A 16,528-nucleotide genomic window follows, 5' to 3' on the forward strand; every position below is an offset into this window, starting at 1 on the left:
AGTTCCGATGGATCCAGATCTTGTAGTCACCATCATCACAGAGGTATGCACGGGTGTAGCCAGCTGCCAGTGATATTTGGTATGTGCCAGTGGAGATTGTCCGAAGGTATTCCATATGTCTGTGTTTGAAAAGTCACAATTATCTGCAGTCGCATCTAATTTGACAAATAGTGACTTGGCCATTCTGGTAAGAGCTGGCTTATCTTTCACACGCTGATCCAAGGTGTTGTGAGTTGTCATTTTGTCAGCCAGCGCCCTATCCTTTGTGTCTCGCTCTGGTGTTCTAACATATATGGGTCGTCGGATTCCATTGAGACAGGCTGTTACTATTCTAACGAGTGTCTCGATGACATCAATGAAATAGGTGGACCGTGAGGTAAGTTGTGTTTTAAAGGACAGCCATTGCTGGAATCGTTCGTGATATGACTCCACCGCTACTCATCTGGATTTAGTTATGGATCTATCAAGGTTAGCTTGTAGGTCGTCATGTTGAGTCTGCCAAGGTTTTAGATAAGATGGCATGTTTGTTGTCAAACCACGTGATTCAAACGCTGGCAAAACGTCCCTAAATTATACATCAACAATGACATTGTCATCATTCTCCAGTAAGGAAAGTTTGCATCATTATTGCTTCCAGGAAAAGGTCCCAGTGTGTCCAGAATGTAACCATCAGGCAGGGCTATGGATTTAAAATAGTTCCGTTTCTTCTGGGCACAGTAGGAGATTCTCTTGAGCTTGTGATCAGAACTCTTAGAAATAAATATATGTACCGTCAAGTATGACCGTTGCCCGCTTACCAAAAAAAAATACTTCCGAGAACACTGTGTTGCGTCCCGGAATGTTTTCGATATACTGGAAAATGACATGTTGAAAAGAATCGAAGACTCTTTCCGTGATATGTCTGTCTTCACTTTTACCCAGAACAACAGTAGTACGTCCCCGTGGTTTTTGAGTGAGGACGTCTTCACTTTTACCCAGAACAACAGTAGTACGTCCCCGTGGTTTTTGAGTGAGGACGAACAACGTAAAAGAATTTCTAGAAACTGTGTTCTTGCCCAACCTTTCTAGGCTTCACAATCTGTAATATCCAGAGAGGAGAAACGCAAAGTAAAAAGGCTCCTGTTTTGATAGCTTATATGATATCTCCAAAAGATCATTGATAATTTCCTTTGATCTAGAAGGTAGCTGGGAAGTCAACATTTTTTCTTTCATCATTGCGAATTTCAACGTCAGGGTTAAGTACAAATACGTGAGGACCAAGGACACCACAGTTTGTGATGAAAGATGAGTTGATGTTTTGCGCACTTGGGCAAAGTGGTCGGAGCTTTGATTCAAACTCTTCATACCTATTGTGCATTTGGCGTGGGAAGACTGGCCATACAATAGATCTTCTATGGAGAATAATGTGATATACCGCCTCGTATCATCATCGACACCAACGTTTTGATCTTCAGGTTGCGGCTTTCGTTTCCGATAATTATTATAACACTTCGCACACACGTCAATCTCCTTATCGTCAGTAAAGTTGTTCTAAGATGCTTTTAAAACATAAAGCAACCAATTGTACAGGGGAAGTCTAATGATTCTATCAGATTTCTTGGAGTGAATGTCTCTCCTAAAGACAACTTTACAACACGCACCTACACACCTTTCTCTCATTGTGAGAACGATACTGTATTAGGTCACCTACACACCTTTCTCTCATTGTGAGAACGATAATGTATTAGGTCACCTACACACCTATCTCTCATTGTGAGAACGATACTGTATTAGGTGTTTAAAGTCTCCGTCCGACGCGATTTTGTAAACGTGATAGAAGTTCTTTAATGTAATACAGTATTTCAAATCATGGACATAGAAGCTATTTACTTGAAGAGAATATCAAAAGTAAGGTCAAAAGAACTGTCAGATTGGGGTATGGGGGCTTATTGTTGCAAGATTTGTTTCTCCACTACTGGTCATGGCCATTTAAAGACGTGGCCTCCATATGTCGGCATTACTTGTATGCGTACTACGGGTTGTTATAAATAAGGAAAGGCGTACATTAATGTTTTGAGTGTAACAGGGTGGTCTGTTATGTCCAATATCTTTCAACAAGTCATTGGGGTGACGCATCAAAAATCAACACTTTGCAAAAATAGAGTTATTTTTTCTTTTGGAATGGTTGGGTGAGTGATGAAGATTTTGAATAGACTGAATATGGAAGCCATTCAAGATGTCATTAATTCGGGCTATTCTGAAAAAAAAGTCGGGCACCGACATCTATTTTGCATTTTTTTGGCATAAAAAAAAATTATTTAATACAGGGACAGGCAAGTGCATACTTTTTAGGGAGACCTGTGTCGGAGCCATGCTGACTTTTAGAGAGACCTGTGTCAGAGCCATGATGACTTTTAGAGAAACCTGTGTCGGAGCCATGCTGACTTTTAGAGACCTGTGTCAGAGTCAGACTGACTTTTAGAGAGACTTGTGTCAGAGTCAGACTGACTTTTAGAGAGACTTGTGTCAGAGTCAGACTGACTTTTAGAGAGACCTGTGTCGGAGCCAGACTGACTTTTAGAGAGACCTGTGTCGGAGCCAGACTGACTTTTAGAGAGACTTGTGTCAGAGTCAGACTGACTTTTAGAGAGACTTGTGTCAGAGCCAGGATGACTTTTAGAGTGACCTGTGTCAGAGTCAGACTGACTTTTAGAGAGACTTGTGTCAGAGTCAGACTGACTTTTAGAGAGACTTGTGTCAGAGTCAGACTGACTTTTAGAGAGACCTGTGTCGGAGCCAGACTGACTTTTAGAGAGACTTGTGTCAGAGTCAGACTGACTTTTAGAGAGACCTGTGTCGGAGCCAGACTGACTTTTAGAGAGACCTGTGTCGGAGCCATGCTGACTTTTAGAGAGACCTGTGTCAGAGTCAGGACTGACTTTTATAGAGACCTGTGTCAGAGCCAGGATGACTTTTAGAGAGACCTGTTTCAGAGCCAGGATGACTTTTAGAGAGACCTGTGTCGGAGCCAGGATGACTTTTAGAGAGACCTGTGTCAGAGTCAGACTGACTTTTAGAGAGACCTGTGTCAGAGTCAGACTGACTTTTATAGAGACCTGTGTCAGAGCCAGGATGACTTTTAGAGAGACCTGTTTCAGAGCCAGGATGACTTTTAGAGAGACCTGTGTCGGAGCCAGGATGACTTTTAGAGAGACCTGTGTCGGAGCCAGGATGACTTTTAGAGAGACCTGTGTCAGAGCCAGGATGACTTTTAGAGAGACCTGTGTCGGAGCCAGGATGACTTTTAGAGAGACCTGTTTCAGAGCCAGGATGACTTTTAGAGAGACCTGTGTCGGAGCCAGGATGACTTTTAGAGAGACCTGTGTCGGAGCCAGGATGACTTTTAGAGAGACCTGTGTCGGAGCCAGGATGACTTTTAGAGAGACCTGTGTCGGAGCCAGACTGACTTTTAGAGAGACTTGTGTCAGAGTCAGACTGACTTTTAGAGAGACTTGTGTCAGAGCCAGGATGACTTTTAGAGTGACCTGTGTCAGAGTCAGACTGACTTTTAGAGAGACTTGTGTCAGAGTCAGACTGACTTTTAGAGAGACTTGTGTCAGAGTCAGACTGACTTTTAGAGAGACTTGTGTCAGAGCCAGGATGACTTTTAGAGAGACCTGTGTCAGAGTCAGACTGACTTTTAGAGAGACCTGTGTCAGAGTCAGACTGACTTTTAGAGAGACTTGTGTCAGAGTCAGACTGACTTTTAGAGAGACCTGTGTCGGAGCCATGCTGACTTTTAGAGAGACTTGTGTCAGAGTCAGACTGACTTTTAGAGAGACCTGTGTCGGAGTCAGACTGACTTTTAGAGAGACCTGTGTCAGAGCCAGACTGACTTTTAGAGAGACCTGTGTCAGAGCCAGACTGACTTTTAGAGAGACCTGTGTCGGAGCCATGCTGACTTTTAGAGAGACTTGTGTCAGAGTCAGACTGACTTTTAGAGAGACTTGTGTCAGAGTCAGACTGACTTTTAGAGAGACTTGTGTCAGAGCCAGGATGACTTTTAGAGAGACCTGTGTCAGAGTCAGACTGACTTTTAGAGAGACTTGTGTCAGAGCCAGGATGACTTTTAGAGTGACCTGTGTCAGAGTCAGACTGACTTTTAGAGAGACTTGTGTCAGAGTCAGACTGACTTTTAGAGAGACTTGTGTCAGAGTCAGACTGACTTTTAGAGAGACCTGTGTCGGAGCCAGACTGACTTTTAGAGAGACTTGTGTCAGAGTCAGACTGACTTTTAGAGAGACCTGTGTCGGAGCCAGACTGACTTTTAGAGAGACCTGTGTCGGAGCCAGACTGACTTTTAGAGAGACTTGTGTCAGAGTCAGACTGACTTTTAGAGAGACTTGTGTCAGAGCCAGGATGACTTTTAGAGTGACCTGTGTCAGAGTCAGACTGACTTTTAGAGAGACTTGTGTCAGAGTCAGACTGACTTTTAGAGAGACTTGTGTCAGAGTCAGACTGACTTTTAGAGAGACTTGTGTCAGAGCCAGGATGACTTTTAGAGAGACCTGTGTCAGAGTCAGACTGACTTTTAGAGAGACCTGTGTCAGAGTCAGACTGACTTTTAGAGAGACTTGTGTCAGAGTCAGACTGACTTTTAGAGAGACCTGTGTCGGAGCCATGCTGACTTTTAGAGAGACTTGTGTCAGAGTCAGACTGACTTTTAGAGAGACCTGTGTCGGAGCCATGCTGACTTTTAGAGAGACTTGTGTCAGAGTCAGACTGACTTTTAGAGAGACTTGTGTCAGAGTCAGACTGACTTTTAGAGAGACTTGTGTCAGAGCCAGGATGACTTTTAGAGAGACCTGTGCCAGAGCTAGTACTACTATACTCGCTACTGAGTATGTACAATATACTACAACAGTACAAATTAAAGGTCTTTTAGAGTTAGATGACCGTTAAGACCCTTGTGCCTCTTGTTTTATATCAGATAATTAAATTCAAAATTTTGGAAATAAAGAATAATTCAAATATTTCCAATACTCAATTGTCAGTCCATCATACCTAGATCTGTAATGATAATAACAAAAAGGAAAGCCGGGGTAGGTGTGGAATGTATATATGTATGGGGCGCCGTTTTACTATTTATTCCCATTTGGTGATATCACCTATTCGAATGAGTGATATCACCTATTCGAATAAGTGATATCACCTATTCGTTTCATTAAGTGATATCACCCATTCGAATAGGTGATATCACTTATTGAAACGAATAGGTGATATCACCAATTCGAATAGGTGATATCACTCATTCGAATAGGTGATATCACTTAATGAAACGAATAAGTGATATCACATATTCGAATAGTGATATCACCAATTCGAATAGGTGATATCACTTATTTGAAAAATGAATTGGTGATATCATATCACTGATTGAATAGGTGATATCACCTATTCGAATAGGTGATATCACCAAATGGGAATAAATAGTAAAACGGCGCCCCATAGTGATATCACTTATTCGAATAGGTGATATCACCAATTGGAATAGGTGATATCACTTATAAAATTTCATAAGTGATATCGCCTATTCGAATAGGTGATATCACTTAAGAATTTTATAAGTGATATCACCTATTCAAATTGGTGATATCACCTATTCGAATAGGTGATATCACCTATTCGAATAGGTGATATCACTTAAGAATATTTTTAAGTGATATCACCTATTCGAATAGGTGATATCACTGATTGAATAAGTGATATCACCTATTCGAATAGGTGATATCACCAAATGGGAATAAATAGTAAAACGGCGCCCCATATATATGGACCTACATTTTCAAACCTTTTAAAAACTCCAAATTGAGTTTTGATGGGAAATGTCCAAAACATGTAAAAATTTTGGGGGAAATCAATCAACACTATTACGCTAGCTCTATAACATTTTTAGGGGGTGGGGGTGGGGGGTGGGGGGCACACAACTCACATACAACTTAATGCAAACATGCAAATTCAGGGGGGTTTTCGGTACCTCAGACACGTGTAGTTGGATAACTAGCATTTATAAAATGAAACGCCACAATAAATCTTCCAATGTCAGCATATATCAGCAGAGACATATATATATGTGTATAAGCTTATATGTCTGATAGCAGGCAACCGGTTAAAATGCTTTTATTTATTGTTTTATATGTTGTTTGCTTTAAAAAGACGTAAAGTTCATGTATCATGTAAGACACGTATAAATATAATTTATATTTAGGTCTAATATCTTTAAACGTTCATCAAAGTCATCTGAATTATTTTACGTTTACTGTAAATATGAGTCACAGATATTTCTTCTTGGGAGAGTTATCTCCCCTGTGTGGAAATCTTCGTTCAAAACATGGCGGATGTTTTGAAACAAGTTCGGACAGCACCTGACTGTTTTGTGTATTTGTGTTGAAACATGGAGTTAGCGTAAAATCAGTGGTTGAACGAATGCTGTAGAATATGGAGGGTGTAAATATTTTAAGACAGGATATAAATTTTCAGGGATTGTTTAAGAAACTTGGTAAGATCCGATTATTTGTAGCTAAAAAAATGTCTGCGATTTTTTTCATCCCCTATCTGCAACTAACGTTTTCAATTCGGTGTATAAAAGTTCATCTGGACTGTGTTGTGATCTTCCATGCACTCGCATGAACATATTAAGTAATTAAAACACAGTCCACTAAAACTGACTAAGTCGACTCTACAATTCTGAGCGGTCGCCAGTTTTAGAGGACCATCAGTTTCAGAAATCGTCAGGCCTAATTCTTGAATCCATGTCACAATCAAAAAGTCGTCATGATATGGTCTATTAGTTTATCTTTGTGTTTGTGACTTTAATTGTAAATAAAAATATAGAGTGATATGGTTCACTGTTGTAAAATGAGCAGATCGGTCTGGCTTCTGCTTATATATAGTGTTAAATACTATAAGGTCTCTGTCAATCTGACAGAGACCATGCATCTTTGGCTCTATAACAGGAAAGTGGATAGTTTACTTCTACCGGGGAACGGACCTGCCACCCTCTGCTTACTACTCTGATCAAATGAACCTAAGTAAAATTCACCAAGCACGAAGCTAGAAGGCGACCGTATCACAATGTACACTAAACCTGCCACAGCTCAATTGGCAGATTATCACAACAGGCCTGGACCCAGATTCAATCCCTTTCTAACTTTACACTTGGAAGGAGAAAGTCTGAAAGTCATTATCTGTTTCTGTATTTTAGTATGATTGATTAAAGGTTGGTTAAAAACTTCCTAAAGAACGAGGTACATAAGAATATGAGTGACGGATCGAGACTGTATTTAACACTGATGTACAAGCCACACCGACCCGTTCCTTTTACAATATTTTTTACATTATATCATAATGAAAATGGATATAGAATGTCTTATAACAACAGTATCAACAGAAGTACTGCACATAACTTTCAGTGACTGGTTTAGCATGTTGCACCATTTTTCTTGCTGTTAATTACTGTAAAGGTACATATATATATTTTAGCGGTAATGTTATTTCTGCATTTTTCGCGCATGAAACATTCTGCTAAGCTATGATTGCACGAATTGTACTTTATCTGCATTAGTTTCTATTGCAATCATTTGGTGCGCTAATTCATTATTCCTCTTGTCAGTTTTAATTTGGGTTTGCACTTGAATATGAGTGCATCAAATTAAGAATGTTTGTAATATGCGGTTCTGAAGCCATCTTCACTAGCTCTTTAATTAAGGAAGGTCAATAATTTTTGACATATTATAAGGCTACAAGAAGACAAACAAACTTCTAATATGCAGATATTATAATCCTTGAACCTTTGTTTTAATCTGTGTTAAACAGATAACACAGTTTCTTTTGATTTTATTTGAGTATACATCTAACCTATACAGGACATTAATGTACATTTAGGCAGACTATATTCATATTTCAATTTGTTCAATATATACCTTGACATATTTTTCTCATTTGTGATATTGGGTCTGTAGCATGCTGGGGTGAAGGGCTACCAAGTTTTTCTCATTTGTGTTTTTAGGTCACGACCTGGAAGAAATCCGTGTTCGAGCTCTGGATAATCTGCTCTCCAAACTAGAACACAAATTGGTGTGTGATGCTGATCTAGTAAATGAGAGACATCTCCTCATCAGACTGATAGAATGGTTCAATTTCCCCAGCAGTACTAAACACAAGGATGTCTTACTACTGTTACAGAGACTGTCACAGGTTTGTAGTAGCCTGATTATTTATGATGGCTGATGAATTGTTTAGCTGGTTTATTAGCTCACCTGCCCGAAGGGCAAGTGAGCTTATGCCGTGGCACGGCGTCCGTCGTCCGTCCGGCGTCAACTTTTCCATTCAAGCAACTTCTTCTCAATAACCAAGAGTCCCAGGGAGTTGATATTGGGTCTGTAGCATGCTGGGGTGAAGGGCTACCAAGTTTGTTCAAATGAATGACCTTGACTTTCATTCAAGGTCACAGGGGTCAAATATGCTAAAAAAAATTAAACGACTTCTTCTAAATAGCCAAAAGACTCAGGGACTTGATATTGGGTCTGTAGCATGCTGGGGTGAAGGGCTACCAAGTTTGTTCAAATGAATGACCTTGACCTTCATTCAAGGTCACAGGAGTCAAAAAGGCTAAAATCTTTAAACGACTTCTTCTCAATAACCAACAGTTCCAGAGACCTAATATTTGGCCTGTAGCATGCTGGGGTAAATGGCTACCAAGTTTGTTCAAATGAATGACCTTGACCTTCATTCAAGGTCACAGGAGTCAAAAAGGCTAAACAATTTTAAACGACTTCTTCTCAATAACCAAGAGTCCCAGAGACCTAATATTTGGCCTGTAGCATGCTGGGGTGAAGGGCTACCAAGTTTTTTCAAATGAATGACCCTGACTCACATTCAAGGTCACGTCGATCAAGTATGCTCAAATCTTTAAAGGACTTTTAGTGAAAAGCCAAAGTGCAGAGAGACATTATATTGGTCCTGTAGCATGCTTTCAAATAACTGCAGGATCCATATATATGAAAAGATCACTGCATTGCAGGTGAGCAATGTGGGCCCATTGGGCCCTTGTTAATATTAACCTTCAGCTATCCAGTGTGTATATACGTATGTATTTAGATATTGTCAAACACTCTGTAATATCTGCTTGTAACACATTAAAAACTAAAACTAAAACACGGCTATACATATGCATAGATTTCATCGTCTAGCTGGTCAGAGACATTGAAATAAAATACAAATTCAATACATCTACAGAACTGATTTTGAATCATTTCTTCAGTTTATATCATGCAGACATTGAATTTAATTATTAAAATCATAGATTCGTCTATTAGATAATGTTCAGTATAAAGTGTAGACATGGTGTTACATTTTCCAGCACTCTGCTGCTGCCGAGATTCTTCAGGAGGTAGGTGCTATAGAGTTTCTTGGTAAGCTGCGGTCTGATGTGGCCAGTTCTCTACAGCCAGTGATAGACCAAGTTCTGGAGAACACCATGAGATTACCACAGACAAGGACTGAAGATCATGTACCTCAGTGTCTATACCAAAGACACACGGAGGAAACAGGTATGTATTACATAGATCATGTACCTCAGTGTCTATACCAAAGACACACAGAGGAAACAGGTATGTATTACATAGATCATGTACCTCAGTGTCTATACCAAAGTCACACGGAGGAAACAGGTATGTATTACATAGATCATGTACCTCATTGTCTATACCAAAGTCACACGGAGGAAACAGGTATGTATTACATAGATCATGTACCTCAGTGTCTATACCAAAGTCACACAGAAGAAACAGGTATGTATTACATAGATCATGTACCTCAGTGTCTATACCAAAGACACACGGAGGAAACATATGTACTCAATGTGTGTTTTGCAATGATACTTAAAACTTCAGGGTATATTGGTATAGTAGGCAATTTATTCTAAAATATGAAATTATTTTACACCTTTTCGAAGTCATCATGAATGTAGTGTGATTGATTGTATACTAATTTAAAGTTGAGTAATTGCCATTTCAATATAAACTTAACTAACTGTATCTGTTAGTTAAATTATCAGCTTTGAAACTGTTTCAGAACAATTTTAAACCATATTTCAGAATCTGTCCAACAACATGTTATGTCTGGCTGGGATTCCATAGGATCACAAACAACAAATTCTTCTGTCCAGCCACCACCGATCACTGACATTCCACATATAGCGAGCGGACGAGACATGGGCATGGGGTACTTTCAGCACCAGCAGCAGCAGCAGCCCGCTGTATCTACCCCAATTGTTCAGCAGAATTCAGAGGCTAGCACTCAAGGTAGGATAGATTACACTGCTTCTCCTGCAGTGGGTATTGATGTGATCATGAGCTTATATACAAAGATGTACCTTGGGTGTCAAATAAAAAAGACATAGTTCTACACCATCTACCACCATTTTTGGGGCCATATTGTGTTACCCATGTCTAAACATTCTGTCCCATTATGAATCGGTGACAGATTTTGAGTACCCCTGAACAGGTTTGGTTCCTATTTGTACTGTAGTATCACGTAAAGTTCTACACCTGATCATATGGTCATCAATCAAGGGTTAAAGGTCAAAGGTTACCCTTTCTAAATGAGACACAATTTAGCTGCCTGGTAGTGTGTCGGGTCTCATTTTAAAAAAGTGTCATTCCTTGAGAACCTCCTAACTTGTAGACATTTTCTAGTTGTTTTTGTTCTGTAGAATATTGTTGATTTACAGACATTTTCTAGTTGTTTTTGTTCTGTAGAATATTGTTGATTTACAGACATTTTCTAGTTGTTTTTGTTCTGTAGAATATCTAAGCATTGATGTCATTTTTTTTTAGTTTCATCGGGGTATGAAATTTTACAATTTTACTGGTTTTAAATGGGATTCTTTTTCTCAAATATATACGCAATGTCAATTGTCGTATTGTGACGTCACATTTTTCGCGCCATTCTCGGAATTTCTTTCATAGAAGAATGAAAAGAATTTTTCGACCAATCACATTTTTTTTTACCATGAAAACAAAGAAAAATTAATTATTGTTGATTTACAGACATTTTCTAGTTGTTTTTGTTCTGTAGAATATTGTTGATTTACAGACATTTTCTAGTTGTTTTTGTTCTGTAGAATGTTGTTGATTTACAGACATTTTCTAGTTGTTTTTGCTCTGTAGAATATTGTTGATTTACAGACATTTTCTAGTTGTTTTTGTTCTGTAGAATATTGTTGATTTACAGACATTTTCTAGTTGTTTTTGTTCTGTAGAATATTGTTGATTAAATCCTTTTCTCTGGATGGTAGGAGGAAGTGAGAGTTTCCAGCTGTCCGCCTTTCCCTGGCTGGCCCTCACACCAACAGACAGACACGTCATACAGTCAACCAACTCGTGAGTTATATACTAAACTAGTTTAACAGTTAGTATTGTCAGTCGCCAAGCAAGTCTTATAATCTTCTAATCCTTACCATACTTCTAAACTATTGATTCCAATTTTATTTTACTTGTAAGTATGTCTGTAGGTCATTGGAAAATAAGTTCTAAAATCTGCTTAATATGTTTAGTTAGGGTTAACTTTATAGGTTACTTATACACTGTACATGTTCAAGTAATTACAACCAGACATCAGGGGTTTTATATTAACATAATCAGGTATGTGCTATCAAAATCAATAATTTGTGGCTATAAGTTTAAACACAATAAATATACCAGTAGGTAAAAAACAAACACACAATTAATATACCAGTACATGTATTGAAAAAAAAAAATAGTTTTAAGGTTTTTGTTTCGTTCCTAGTAAGCTATATACATGTAACATGCTTGCCTCATCAATTTCTCGCTATTCTAGCATAAAGAGATGTCCTTATAAGTAATCTGTACCGAGTCATTATACATAGATTACTGATATATTAAAGGTCTGCCTCAACCAACTCCTAAGTTACTATGTGACCATGGTAGACATACTAGTATAGTGTTAGTACTCCCTCCTCTCCAGATCACTACAGAGTAGAGAGCCACACCTCCTGGCCAGCTCTTGTGAATTCCTCAGTGATGTTGTGTTCCAAGACTTCCCTGCAGAAATATTTCTCCAGAGGCCAAATATTGTAAAAGTAAGTACAAATGTACCAGTATTGATTAGAACTAGTATGTAGTTTTTAATAAAGAAGCTAAAATGCTGACAGTGTTTATTTATAGCATGAAACATTCGATGCTTATCTGACTGATTGTCACTTATAAAACATAAAGATGAAAGTATGATAGAATTTCTTCTAGAGGCAAATAAAGCCAGAATTGTTATTTTTAATTTACAGAATTTATTATCAATTCTTGGAAGTCCTACCAATTCGAACACCAACTTGACAATGAGTGCTGCACGTACTCTTGGGGATTTGGCATTTTCTCTGAGATCAAGAATGCGATATTACCAAGATCCAACATTGTGTACACCAAAGCAAGGTTTGCTAACATTGTTTGCTTCTGTATCTCTATATACCAGGTTATCTATGATTTTTCTAAAAACTCATTGATATACTGGTCAAAAGCATGAATGAATATTCTTAAAAGTGACCCTTATTATACATGAAGTAGAATTTTAAAAACTTAAACCAAAATCAACCAAATTAAAACGTGAAAAAGTACAATTTTCGTGACTTTGTGTTGGATTTATTTTTCAGAGTTCACATCCTCCTCATCATCTCCATTTTCTGCTTCACCAAGTACAGAGTCAAACCACTCTACCCCTTCTGAACCTCGACCATCAGCGATTGGTGTAACAGACACACGTCACCGTGGTGATGGTCGAGACGGCGATTCATCCACTTCCTCCAGCAGGTAAACTGTATTCTTTGTCCAGTAAACGTCTGTTTTGTCAGTTTAGTATTTTGTAGGTTAATTATAATTTCCTTGATAATTTTTTTTACAGCTTTATTCAATATGTTCTTTTATACAATTTATCAGAAATGACAAGTATTTTCAAGGATCTAGTTTTCCGTTAAACAAATTAATTGTTAAAGTAACTAGTTTGGAGATAATAACATACAGGGTAATACCAGCTATATCATATAATGTGTCCTAGTGTTGTATGTTCTTTATGATGATATGAGACTACATGTTTTGAGGCATTTCTGGAAAAGTGAACACTATGCCCGGCAACAAAGTTATAGAGAGGCCTACTGGAATCAGTCTGTTTAAATCGGCCTTGGCCTCACAGCTATGGCGGATAATTCTAGCTTAAAACTATTTTGTAATGATTTAATTTTAATTTGAATTTTGTGCTTTGTGAGACTTAAAATGAAATAGCCACTTTTTCTATGACAGCTCACGGGCTTCAAGTATTGGCCTTGGCCCCGACATGACAACCACACGCGAGGAGACCGACATCGAGGACGCACCAGCCCTACAGTTCGTACAGCTGACCTTACCACAGTTCTGTGCCCTGGTCCTGGAGAAGGCCCTGCCATTGTTACAGACAGGCGAGGAGAGTGTGGTGGTACACCTGTTATACCTACTGAAGGAGAGCTTCGGTATCCTGGTGTCTGTTGTCAGTCCGTCTGTCTGGACTGACACTAGTCCTGCTGCTAGGGAAATGGTCAGTGTCTGTGGCAGAATGTGTTTATTTTGTTTAGTGAGAAAAGCATGGATCTATTATAAAATTTTCAAATTCTTTATAAATAAGCAAATATGTATTTACATACATGTATGTGAATGTGTTGTCATTACCAGTAAACCTGCAATGAAAGTCAAGTGATTGAATATGTCTAAACTTGAACCAACAGGTAGAAAAGTTAACGGGATGCCTGAGTGTTATAGCCGAGCTGATGAGTTACCATCACTATGGTAACAGTGATTCTGACAACAGTAAATCTGGACTGATTCCTCACAGGCTTGCATACATTGGTGTTTGTGGGTTCTTAAATCAACTACTCAAAGATCTCATCCCTTTTCAAAAGGTATTCTTTTAATGTTTATATCATTTATATATAAAAAATATAACTTTTATCCACTTCTGAAAGATTTTAAACCCTTTCAAAAGGTATTCTTTTTATCAACTTATATATATAAAACACATGCATTTATTAACGTTTTGTATGAATAGTAAACTTAGATTATAGATATCTATCACTACAGCTTTTAAACTTCTGCATTTGATGGAAGTCCTGTACAGACCAGAGTTCCCAATCTTATATGAGAATGTTTTAACTTGTGTGTTGTTTGTAGGTGCGGAGTTTACTGCCCGAGAACCTAGTCAAGGCTGTAACTGTGGCTGTGTATGATGAGAGTCTGTCCAACAGCTACCCTGACATACAGATCACACTGCTGTCTGTCCTACAACTAGTGGACACTGACCGCTACCAGGTCTACGTGGACACTGCCAAGGTCGCCCAGTCCATGCACAAATCCTGTAAATTCCTGATGCTGTGTCAGCAGGAGGTCTGTATCCACTGTTCTAGTCCTCTTAATTCATCATATTTCTGTGTGCTACATTTGTTTTTATATTTCAGAGAAATCATTACGTAGACCATAATTTCTTCCATCAATCTTCATTTTCAAGATATCTATGTTCTGTGTTTTTATTCTGTTCACATAAACAATGAAAAAATAATCTTTATAGTGTTTTAATAAAAAAATTGTCTTTATTGACTACAGATTGTTTTGTACCATCTTACATACCCTGGTATATATTGTATACATGTATCCTGCACTTATAACTACAGGCGTATAAGGGGAACAAGGAGCTGGCCACCCTGGCTGAGGCCTCACTGTTGAGTCTACAGTATCACCTACATCTGCCTCTTGTCATTGAGTTTGTCAAGCTCACATCCTCTGTGTAAGTGTAATATACAAAAATCCAGGTGTTAACTTCATGTGGAGTTCAATCTACATTCTTTGCATACCTAAACCTGCAAAGTTAATAAAAAGGTGTCATATGTTTTTAGCTCACCTGCCCGAAGGGCAAGTGAGCTTATGCCGTGGTGCGGTGTCCGTCGTCCGTCCGTCCGTCTGGCCGTCCGGCCGTCCGTCCGGCGTCAACTTTCCATTCAAGCAACTTCTTCTCAATAACCAAAAGGCCTAGAGACCTAATATTGGGCCTGTAGCATGCTGGGGTGAAGGGCTACCAAGTTTGTTCAAATGAATGACCTTGACCTTCATTCAAGGTCACAGGAGTCAAAAAGGCTAAAATCTTCAAACGACTTCTTCTCAACAACCAACAGTCCCAGGGAGTTGATATTGGGTCTGTAGCATGCTGGGGTAAAGGGCTACCAAGTTTGTTCAAATGAATGACCTTGACTTTCATTCAAGGTCACAGGAGTCAAAAAGGCTAAAAAAAAATTAGACGACTTCTTCTAAATTGCCAAAAGACCCAGGGACTTGATATTGGGTCTGTAGCATGCTGGGGCGAAGGGCTACCAAGTTTGTTCAAATGAATGACCTTGACCTTCATTCAAGGTCACAGGAGTCAAAAAGGCTAAAATCTTTAAACGACTTCTTCTCAATAACCAAGAGTCCCAAGGACTTGATATTGGGTCTGTAGCATGCTGGGGCGAAGGGCTACCAAGTTTGTTCAAATGAATGACCTTGACTTTCATTCAAGGTCACAGGAGTCAAAAAGGCTAAAATCTTTAAACGACTTCTTCTCAATAACCAAGAGTCCCAAGGACTTGATATTGGGTCTGTAGCATGCTGGGGTGAAGGGCTCCCAAGTTTGTTCAAATGAATGACCTTGACTTTCATTCAAGGTCACAGGAGTCAAAAAGGCTAAAATCTTTAAACGACTTCTTCTCAATAACCAAGAGTCCCAGGGAGTTGATATTGGGTCTGTAGCATGCTCGGGTGAAGGGCTACCAAGTTTGTTCAAATGAATGACCTTGACCTTCATTCAAGGTCACAGGGGTCAAAAAGGCTAAAATCTTCAAACGACTTCTTCTCAATAACCAACAGTCCCAGGGAGTTGATATTGGGTCTGTAGCATGCTGGGATGAAGGGCTACCTAGTTTGTTCAAATGAATGGCCTTGACCTTCATTCAAGGTCACAGGGGCCAAAAAGGCTAAAATCTTTAAACGACTTCTTCTCGATAACCAACAGTCCCAGAGACCTAATATTTGGCCTGTAGCATGCTGGGGTAAAGAGCTACCAAGTTTGTTCAAATGAATGACCTTGACTTTCATTCAAGGTCACAGGAGTCAAAAAGGCTAAAATCTTTAAACGACTTCTTCTCAATAACCAAGAGTCCCAGAGACCTAATATTTGGCCTGTAGCATGCTGGGGTGAAGGGCTACCAAGTTTGTTCAAATGAATGACCTTGACTTTCATTCAAGGTCACAGGAGTCAAAAAGGCTAAAATCTTTAAACGACTTCTTCTCAATAACCAAGAGTCCCAGAGAGTTGATATTGGGTCTGTAGCATGCTGGGGTAAAGGGCTACCAAGTTTGTTCAAATGAATGACCTTGACCTTCATTCAAGGTCACAGGGGTCAAAAAGGCTAAAATCTTTAAAC

The 16,528-nt window shown here is 39.0% G+C and overlaps 2 protein-coding genes across 5 annotated transcripts in view; one reads left to right on the forward strand and one right to left on the reverse strand.

The window, feature by feature from the left end:
• Positions 1–2,426: 2,426 nt before the first annotated feature.
• Positions 2,427–6,435, reverse strand: LOC117338606 (dentin sialophosphoprotein-like). Its single transcript, XM_033899963.1, has 3 exons — positions 6,410–6,435; positions 3,051–4,894; positions 2,427–2,896 (listed from the first exon to the last, which is right to left on the reverse strand). The coding sequence occupies exons 1-3, from the start codon at positions 6,433–6,435 to the stop codon at positions 2,427–2,429; spliced, it is 2,340 nt and encodes a 779-aa protein (XP_033755854.1).
• LOC117337677 (rotatin-like) overlaps positions 6,371–16,528 on the forward strand; it is a 61,936-nt gene continuing 51,778 nt past the window's right edge. For 3 of the 4 annotated variants that reach the window (XM_033898773.1, XM_033898775.1, XM_033898776.1), the window contains exons 1-12: positions 6,371–6,538; positions 8,048–8,235; positions 9,401–9,590; positions 10,137–10,343; positions 11,339–11,423; positions 12,028–12,142; positions 12,344–12,488; positions 12,707–12,863; positions 13,350–13,620; positions 13,808–13,981; positions 14,250–14,462; positions 14,747–14,859. In XM_033898773.1, coding sequence (XP_033754664.1) covers positions 6,478–6,538; positions 8,048–8,235; positions 9,401–9,590; positions 10,137–10,343; positions 11,339–11,423; positions 12,028–12,142; positions 12,344–12,488; positions 12,707–12,863; positions 13,350–13,620; positions 13,808–13,981; positions 14,250–14,462; positions 14,747–14,859 — 1,919 coding nt within the window. In that variant the 5' untranslated portion in view covers positions 6,371–6,477. Of the gene's footprint in view, positions 6,539–8,047; positions 8,236–9,400; positions 9,591–9,764; positions 9,771–10,136; positions 10,344–11,338; positions 11,424–12,027; positions 12,143–12,343; positions 12,489–12,706; positions 12,864–13,349; positions 13,621–13,807; positions 13,982–14,249; positions 14,463–14,746; positions 14,860–16,528 lie in introns of those variants that run through there. The other variant, XM_033898777.1, reaches the window with a different exon arrangement.

This window comes from Pecten maximus, chromosome 11 (genome assembly GCF_902652985.1).
Source record: "Pecten maximus chromosome 11, xPecMax1.1, whole genome shotgun sequence".
NCBI lineage: Eukaryota > Metazoa > Mollusca > Bivalvia > Pectinida > Pectinidae > Pecten > Pecten maximus.

Excerpts from the sequence above, each read along its gene's own strand:
- LOC117338606 (XM_033899963.1), bottom strand. The coding sequence starts at position 6,435 with ATGTTTCAACACAAATACACAAAACA. Across the intron at positions 4,895-6,409 it reads CAACACAAATACACAAAACA|TATATTGTACATACTCAGTA; the intron begins GTCAGGTGCTGT and ends GTACTGTTGTAG. Across the intron at positions 2,897-3,050 it reads TGACACAGGTCTCTCTAAAA|GTCTCTCTAAAAGTCAGCAT; the intron begins GTCAGTCTGACT and ends ACTCTGACACAG.